This window comes from Melampsora larici-populina, assembly GCF_000204055.1.
Source record: "Melampsora larici-populina 98AG31 unplaced genomic scaffold MELLAscaffold_101, whole genome shotgun sequence".
Lineage (NCBI taxonomy): Eukaryota > Fungi > Basidiomycota > Pucciniomycetes > Pucciniales > Melampsoraceae > Melampsora > Melampsora laricis-populina.
Genome location: NW_006768865.1, coordinates 96,062 through 105,624, shown reverse-complemented (window position 1 = coordinate 105,624; position 9,563 = coordinate 96,062). Strand labels below are relative to the sequence as shown.

Here is a 9,563-nt window from a genome sequence, read left to right as displayed (position 1 = left end):
TGAAGTTGCCTTCTTTCTTCCTTGACATGATCAGAAAGCTTCTTTTTGTACAATCTCTCTTGTATTAAGAGCGATTCAATCATTGAAGACTCCAATTTGGGTCCGGAAACGTCCTCTGGTGTGGAGGTCATTTTGTTAATCTTTGCAGTAGCTTTTTTGACTACGGCATGGGTGATAGCACTCCAAGTCTGTTTCTGACCTGCTTTGTGTGTATCTGTCAAGATTACTCTTGCATCTGTTTTTAATTCTGCTGCCTTTGCAAAGATGCGGTGGCGAGCAGTGGCGCAAGCTACTTCTACAGTAGGTATGCCTAATTCCCAAGAGACTTGTGCAAAATTTACATTGCGCCTGCTCCTTGGTATTTCGAGGACCATTCTTAGGGCCCTGTTAATCTGTTCTTGGATCGGCGCAGTGCGCGACTTATTCATACCAAACCATTCGCCTCCGTACAAGGCAGTTGGAAAGATATAAGTCTTGATCAAGAACACTTTCTCAGTGATTGGCTTTCGCTTATCAGTGAGGAAGCAAGTGAATTGCCCCACTCGCTCCTTCACCTTCTGAGCTACTCCACGAGCGTATACGGTTTCCTCATCATAGAAAATACCCAAGGAGTCACCAATTGGGATCCCGAGGTATACATATGATCTTTGCGCATACACTTGGCCGTCAGTGAGTGAGAAATGCCTTTTTTCGACATCTCCATCTGATGATGTGGGAGCTCCGTATGTTTTGTAGAAAAGTTCTCTTTTTTCAAGGTCCCTCTCACCATACATTACTACCGCACATTTTGCATGTCCAATTTTCAGGGTCTGCCATTTATCTACCCATTCAGAAATAATCCGACACCCTTCCTCGAGTTCTTCAATGGAATCAAAGAATGCTGCAGCATCATCTGCATACAACTTTCCTCTATCTGTGAAATTACCCTCAGATGTCTTTATCCCAGGTACTAGTACTCCGGGCAGTTTCTTAAACAGGTCATTTATAAAAATGATGAACAGGAGTGGTGAAAGAGGGCAGCCCTCTTTTGTACCCACTTCCATGGAGTAGCTTTTTGAGAGCTCATCTCCAGTACGTATTCTAAACTCACTATTTTCATAGGCAGAGTTTAGGAAATTAATCACATTCTCGGGAATCCCGAGATGTCTAAGCTTTTTCCAGAGTGCTTCGTGAGGAACACTAGGGAATGCTTTTTGAAAGTCGATGAAGAGTGCGTATGTCTTTTTATTAACATTAGCTCTTCGTCGAACAACCTCTGTCAGACAGAGAAATTGTGAAATCCCCTCTTCATTTCTTCTAAAACCACCCTGATCTTCGGTGAAGAAACCTTTTTCATTAAGAATCTGGCTCATTCGGTCTTCCAAGATGGTCATAGTCAATTTGTTGAAGGCAGTCGAGAGGGTTATACCTCGTCGATTGTTTAATACAACCGGATCTTTGTTCGGTTTAGTTAATGAGACAACCACATTATTATTGTCAGCCGCGGCTGGACGGCCTTTTTCTAGCGACTTGTTAATAATGAGCAATGCGTATTGTCCTGCAGGCGTCACCAATTGAGAGTAGATGTCCTTAATAGGCACTGGGTGGTAGACGTGATCCAAGGGTTGGTAGAAAGTACCAGCCTTGGTCTTAACCTGCTCTAATCTGTCTGACGTGAGTTTGACCGGAACATGTAGATTTTGTGTATCCCATTTCCATGAGATAGCGCCATCTGGTCCTCGGTAAATCTCAGCCGGACTCTCAGTTTTTGAGAATAATTTCTTAAGGAGCGCTTTCCGCGAGAGGTCGGGGGAAGTGTTTTCGTCAAGCGCTGCATTTAGCATCCCAACAAACTGTCCTCGCTCATGCTTCAAGATCTCTTTAAAGAGACTTGGGGGGAGATTATCCATCCCGCAAGCTGCATTAGGGTTCATTCTGCTACATGCCGAAAGGAACTCCTGTGGGGTGACTTCAGACCCAATAATTCCACAATCTAGGGGCTCGTCCTCACAAGTGAGGTTCTCCCAGAAAGCGGCGTTTTTGGAAACCTTTGTAGAATCCAAAGCTAATTGGCTAAAGTGTTCAAATTCTGCGAGATTGATGTCACTTTCCGTCACGCATAATGCTCCCTTTGCATTAATGCAAGGGATTGGTTGGCTTTTACGCTTTCCAAAATGATCTGGCAATCGACGCTTGATTTCCTTGTGGTATTCAAGCATGTCATGTCCACGGAGTAATTCAACGGCCTTACGCTGTGTTTGAGCCTTTTGTTCTTTCTCAAACTTGCGGATAGCAACTGAAGCACGTCGAGAAGCTTCCTCAGCAATTCTAGCACGTCTAACCAGTTCTGAGACTGGGGTGGCTCCTTTATTGATAGAGAGATAGACATCCTTTGCCTTTCGTGCTGCGCGTAAGAGTCTAGCAATTTTACGAGGGTAGTGGGACTTGCGTCCTACTGCACCTGTCTTTAGAATGCCAATCTCTTCTGCCGCTTTCTCAAGGCAAGTCTGGTAGTTTTCTCTCATATCATCTAATTCACTCGCTTCGTTGAAACCCTCCCAAGCGTCGTTTACTAGAAGCTCAAAAGAGTTACCCTTTAGCAGGTTCCTGTCCCAAAATTTCTTTGGGGCTTTAATTGACTCGGAATGTGAGTTCTTTGTCCGCAGGTTCATACGAACAGCTGCATGATCTGAAAGGCCATTGTATGATATGGACATCTCCCGTTGTACTTTAACATTAGCTGTCAAATCACGCAGAGAAGATGAGATCACCCAATGATCAATTCCATTACGCTTTCCTTTGCGGGGAAGACGTGTTAAGTGTGAACCGGTACATGGCTTTACGGTCATCTGACCATTCGTTTTTCGAATTGCCAATGTACTTAGAACACTCTTGGACATATTGAAGTCACCTCCAATTGCAATTTTGCATTCTGGATCTTTGTCTAAGAGCTTGTTAACAATCTCCCAAACTGGCAGGAGTTGAGTTTTTCGCATCCTACCGTGATTAGATCCACTGTAAGTAGACTCCAAAGATATGCCAAGCTGATTTATCATCCAGTCCAGTGACTACTAGATGCATGATGTTTGGAACACCGGTTGGCTTTTCATATGCACCAACACCGTTTCTAACCATCATACAAAGTCCCCGGAAACCAGGTTTGGCTGGATGAGTATATGAGCGAAAGTTTCTAATCTTTGGCTCGTAATTTTCTACTTTACGTAGATGCTCTCCTAACACTATAACTGCAGCGTTTGTGCGGTTTGCAAGGCTTTCCAAGGCCATGTCTTTGTAGTTGAAGCCATTGGAGTTCCAAGCAACTAGTGAAGGATTACGTTTATCATTCTGAGGTGCACGAGCTGGAGCCAGTGATCTAGGTGCGACAGCATCCCTCCAGTCCTTAGCAAGGTTAACTCGCCAGGCCTTCACAGAGAAACAATCCAACTTAGGCTGACCCTCAACCCAGAAATCTTGAGTCTTACGGGACATCAAGGTGCACGTCAATAACTGTCTATCTTCATAGGTCAGTTCTAATAATTTCCCCAGACCAGTGGCCAAGTCTGGGGAGACCCAAACATTATATCTGAGTCTTTTGAAGGGTTGGCGCACCTTTAATACTGCACGGACTTTTTCAATCTGAGCAACATCAAGGCGTGCTTTGAGAAATGTCCAAATATCGACTTGCGTTATATCTGAAGTCACATTATGAATTCCAAATAATACAGAGTCTTTAAGCATGCTTTGTGCTTTGATTTGGTTAGATCCCTTCCCAAAAATAATGTTACATTCTCGAAGCCAATTGTATGTGCGGATTGCTTGGGGAGTAAGACGCGCATCAGTGACTGAGTTTGTAAATGGAAGAAGGTTACTAGGTAGCCTCTCCTGTTGATCTACGGGTGTAACACACCGTTCACTGTCATTGACAGCATTAATCTGTTTGCGGCGGGAAGCAAAGCAACCCAGCGGCGCTGCCTGCAAACTTGGTACAGAAGACTCAACTGAGTTTTCGGATACTGGTTTTTCTCCATCATCATCACTGTGAGTGGAGCTCAATTGTTCATCAGATGAATCAATAAATGCAACAAAATTCGAACCATCCGACTTGGAACTACCAGTGGAAGAACCAATGAATTGAACAAAGTCCAATTCCGACGACTGGCTATTGGTTGACCCAATATTAGGAATACGTGCAGAGCCTCCCAATATGGATCCTCTGGTTCTTGCGAGTCAGATTCTTCGGATTGAGAAGCATCACAGAATTTGCCAATTCGACCAAGTGTAGTTAAACCTTTTGGGATGAGTGGTACCACCATCTCATCTGATTTTGCTACTTTGGATGGCGCCGCACAGTAAACTGTGTTGGGCTTAATCGGTGGTAGAGCAAAGGTTAGTGGAATTGGGTTTTGGCCTTCATTCACTGCCCGATACTCTTCCTCCATCCTGATACCTTTGAAAGGACCAGTAATAATCTTATCCCGAATCCGACCTCCTTTCGAGAAGTCATTTTCAGGACTGCAATAAAAGCTTTTGACTTTAGTTGCGGTGGAACTAGTAATATTCTCCGATGGTGAACCCCGTCCAGTACAATTCACATCTGACGTGGAACTAGTAATGGCCCCAGATGATGAACCCCGTCCAGAACAATTCACATCTGCCTCTAAGGAAACCGAAGAAACCCTATTAACCATAGAGCTCGAGGAGCACTCTACGTATCCTTCCCTGTAGGACATGGCCGTCTCCACATTGTGGCAACGAACCGTCGGAACTGATTTAATAGTATTTTTCATTTCATTTAGAGGATTGTCTTTCCGGCGACAGCCGTTGAAGCCATTAGGTTTACTCCACCAAACACTGGGCGAGAGCATCTGGGTTTTGTAAACAACAGCAGCTAACAAACTCCTAAGACATGTAAGTCATGTGAATTTCTTCACTCCCTTTGCAACGTGATCGGGAAAGAGCTCCAAGCTTCACATATATTGTCAACCAGGGTGCAGCAAGTCGTGAGACAAGCTATAGCCCAATCAACGAATGTCTTATGACATCCTTTAATCTTCATAGAGATTGTACCCCTGGCCATCCAGTCACTTCTCCCATCATTGATGTGTTTCGGATAACTGTCAAACCATTGGCTCTATGATGAGAAGGTACGCATTTTACGGCATAGCCTTCCCTATTTTTGTTCATTCTTAAAACTTCTTAAGTGGTAAATGGGGTAAATTATGGGTAATGTAACTCAAAGTTGCCTTTGGGATACGTACTGATACACTGCTAACCTTTTGAAAGGCCACAATGCACCTCTGGGTTGTGGGCAAATGGTGCATGTTCAATTTCTCTCCTTGTAAGGTGTCTTTCCCTCACTTGATGTACCGGTGATGCACGGAGACAATGAAGATACGTCCGTCAATTCCTATAAGTTTCAGCCTTGTTAATTCGACTCCAACTGAACATCTTCTAATGTTCTTTATGTCAATCAGGACGTAGCAAGTCATGAGACAAGCTACAACCCAATCAACGAATGTCTTATGACACCCTTTAATCTTCATAGAGATTATACCCCTGGCTATCAAGTCACTTCTCACATCAATGATGTGTTTCAGAAAACTTTCAAAACCATTGGCTCTACGATGAGAAGGTACGCATTTTCACTACATAGCCTTCCCTATTTTGGTTCATTCTTAAAACTTCTTAAGTGGTAAATGGGGTAAATTATGGGTAATGTAACTCAAAGTTGCCTTTGGGATACGTACTGATACACTGCTAACCTTTTAAAAGGCCACAATGCACCTCTGGGTTAAGGTAAAAGCCGGTCAGACCTTCTTCCAGCCTTTTTAGGGGCCAGAAGAACTTCTAACATTGGTTTGTTTGGGCTTATGATCAAGGTAACATACCCAGAAGTGCCATTTGTAGAATCATCATGAAGTGATAATCCTAAACGCCAACCAGGGCGCAGCAAGTCAAAGACTCGCTGCACCCCGATCAACTAGTATCACTTAGTGATACAATAATCTCCATAGAGAATGCACCCCCAGTCCTCGCAAGCTCTTGTCAATATTTGCATATTTTCAAGGAACTTTTGCAACTGTTGGCTCTATGGTGAGAAGCACTTCGCTTTACTGAAGGCCCCCCTATTTTAAGTTATCACGTTTTTAATCCCACTTCCAACAAGTTCAATCGCACGTTTTTGCACACTTCTCAACGACCAACTAGACACATTTTAGCATGTTGAAGGTGCTTTTTCTAACTAATAGTGTATCACTATTGGATGATGGAATTACCCCAACTAGACACATTACGTTTTTGATTCCCACAATTACCGATTTTCGTTTTCATTTCAGCATGTTAGACGTTTGCACGTTGCACGTTTTTGATTCCCACATTTCATTTTTGCACGTTTTTATTTTAGCATGTTTTTTTCCGACACCCACATTGAACATTCCCGTTTTCCCCCTTAAAGCCTTAGAGGCCTTTTGGTGTCAGGGCAGCCCGTTTTCCCCCTTAAAGCCTTAGAGGCCTTTTGGTGTCAGGGCAGCCCGGTGACGCGGGGTCACGGGGGCATCCCGGTGACGGGGGGCCACGGGGGCAAGGACTTACGAGATTGTTCTTGTTCATGCTCACTTTTAAGAGAAATCTTTAGGTGGTGTTGCAACCTGCATAGATTTTTTTGCCTCTTAAAAAAATAAAACTTCTTTAGAAAATAACAACCATAAAAGTTCTTTCAAACGATTATAGTTATACGTTATTTTCTTAAGAAGTAAGCCCACATTCGAACTCCCACATACCGAACTCCCACAAACCGAACTCCCACAATTCAACCATTTGAGCAGAACAATCTTCCAGCGGAATCTTAACTGGATCCTTTTAATATGGGACATATAGAATATAAACGCAGGTTCAATTTTTCAATTTACACCTTTGTCTGTTTTGCAATTCAAATTGATTACTCGAGTAATGCGTACAAGATTGCATTATCTTTCATCTGGTGTTGCAATTGAATGCAATGAAGGTATGATTTACTAGGTGTTACCCTTTCAACCCTACTGCTTTATACACCATTGATACTTTCTCCACATTATTGAACATGCCAAGTTACAATTGAAGATACATTACATATCCACGTTTCAACCTTTTTCAGGTAATGCCAAATGGTTTTATAACATGTCAACTGTGTTAACTTGTTTTTATTTTCCAAATAACAGTATGACTGATTGATGGGCTTGGTATATCCCGAAGGTCTCCACGATCAATTGGTACCCAACAGAGTATATATATGGGGTACATTCTTTTAAACTTCTTAATCAAGTTTGTGTTGATTTTCTCACTATTTGATTTCCAATAATGTACAGTCGCCTAGTGGTCCCAACCAACAACACTTAATCTTAATGTACCGGTGATGCCCGAAGGGAAGTATCACATATATATTGCTCAATGTAGAAATAAGCGTCCATCCGGTCTTTAGAGGTCTAGACACATTTTGACCCAAAGAGTTATTACTCAAGACGTTTCAGGAACTGCCCATATCAATCTTTCATCACTCACGTCTTTCTTACTTTGTTGTTTGGACATTTCAGAAGTCTGTGTGATGAGGACACTCGTGTGCTTTTCATAAAGTCTTTCCACAAATCTGTTTAGTGTACTTGCTCCTTTTATTGAACCCATGCTGTGAGTGTCTAGGTTGTATATTTCTTTAAATCTGAAAGCCATGTGCCTGCCATGTTTTAAGAGTGTCTATAAAGTTACTCTTGTTATTGAACAATGGACATACTGGGTCTAGGACCTATATCAGATAAGAATATATAAGGTATAGTTTCAAGCAGGTTTTTGATGTGCGTGTCTAGGTCTTATAATGTGTCTAATGGTCATAAAAAGTATAGTTTCAATCGGAGCATGCACGTGTCTAGGTCTCATACTCGTATTAATCTGACTGCCATGTGCCTACCATGCTGGAAGAGTGTCTTAGACATTGTCTCTTGGGGTTCAACAATGGTGTACTGGGTCTAGGACCTATGTCAGATGTGACTTATATGAAGTATAGTTTCTAGCATGTTTCCAACGTGCGTGTCTAGGTCTTATAATGAGTCAAGGACTATATAATGTTTAGTTTCAACCAAATCTCAATTTTGGAGGGTCTCCACTAATCACACTGTACTTGCTCCTTGTATTGAACCCATGCTGTGCGTGTCTAGGTTGTATATTTCTTCAAATCTGAAAGCCATGTGCCTGCCATGTTTTAAGAGTGACTATAAAGTTACTCTTGTTATTGAACAATGGACATACTGGGTCTAGGACCTATATCAGATATGAATATATAAGGTGTAGTTTCAAGCAGGTTTTTGATGTGCGTGTCTAGGTCTTATAGTGGGTCAAGGACCATATAATGTTTAGTTTCAATCAAATCTCAATTCTGGAGGGTTTCCACTGATAATATTTGTGTACTCGCACTTTATTATTGCACATACAGGATCAACTTGGTAATACGTATTCTTCAAGTTGCAAGGCACGTTCACTCATTTGCATAAGTTACTCAGTCTTGCCACTTTTCATTTCTCTTACTGGTTAGAAAAAGTCAAATTCAGAGTAATGAGAGTACGTAATACCGCCAACATTTTTCAACACTGAAGAACTATTCTCATTTTAGATTTATTGTCTAAGCTGTTTCGCATCTCGCAGTACCTTTGAAAGAATGAGACTGACACTGTGTAGAAATTAAATTACTACGCACATCGCTGATTTACTTAATCATAGAAGCGCACATTTAGGAACCTTTGAGTCAGGTAACACTAATTGGTTTTATAACATGATAACGTTCACTTATGCAAGATGAATATCGGCTAAAAGTTAAAGGTCGAATATGCGCTATAAGTCTAGGACGAGGGCAATTCAGTTGTTAAGTTTTGTTAGAGTATGTCAAATTGGCTTGTACATGTTAACACGGTTTTATTCCAAAGAGCATCATGGATCCTGATGGATGAGTTTAAAACCCAAGGTGATGTCTAAATGTTCAATCTTGTCCCCAATGTGAATATATATAGCGTGTTCATTCTTTTATCCGATCAACAATCAGGTGTGGTCCTTTCAGACTTACACAGCGTGTTTCCCAAACCCTGATGAGCAACAGCCCAAGGTAAGTAAAGAACACAATCGGCTTTTCCAACATCAAGATATACACATTTAATAACCTTTGAGTCAGGTAATACTGATTGGTTTTATAACATGATAACGTTCACTTATGCAAGATGAATATCGGCTAAAAGTTAAAGGTCGAATATGCACTATGTGTCTAGGACGAGGGCAATTCAGTTGTTAAGTTTTGTTAGAGTATGTCAAATTGGCTTGTACATGTTAACACGGTTTTATTCCAAAGAGCATCATGAGTCCTGATGGATGAGTTAAAAACCCAAGGTGATGTCTAAATGTTCAATCTTGTCCCCAATGTGAATATATATAGCGTGTTCATTCATTTTCAACTTCTTGAACCAAGTGTTGTGTTGATTTTATTACTATTTGATTTCCATCAATGTACAGTCGCATAGCTTTTATGGTCAACAGCACTCAATCCTAATGTACCGGTGATGCACGAAGGGAAT

General features: G+C 41.7%; 2 protein-coding genes across 2 annotated transcripts in view; both read right to left on the bottom strand.

Moving 5' to 3' along the window:
• The window catches only part of MELLADRAFT_84124 (uncharacterized protein), a gene marked incomplete at both ends in the record, with an annotated part of 786 nt that extends 703 nt beyond the window's left edge, over positions 1–83 (bottom strand). The window contains one exon of the mRNA XM_007418692.1: positions 1–83. This exon is cut by the window's left edge and continues 703 nt beyond it. Within this exon, the coding sequence (XP_007418754.1) occupies positions 1–83 (83 nt within the window).
• Positions 84–3,509: 3,426 nt separating this feature from the next.
• On the bottom strand, positions 3,510–4,844 carry MELLADRAFT_113933 (uncharacterized protein; the record flags this gene model as incomplete). The annotated part of the gene is made up of 3 exons (XM_007418701.1): positions 3,510–3,539; positions 3,589–4,087; positions 4,117–4,844. The coding sequence occupies 3 exons, from the start codon at positions 4,842–4,844 to the stop codon at positions 3,510–3,512; spliced, it is 1,257 nt and encodes a 418-aa protein (XP_007418763.1).
• Between the last annotated feature and the right edge of the window lie 4,719 nt (positions 4,845–9,563).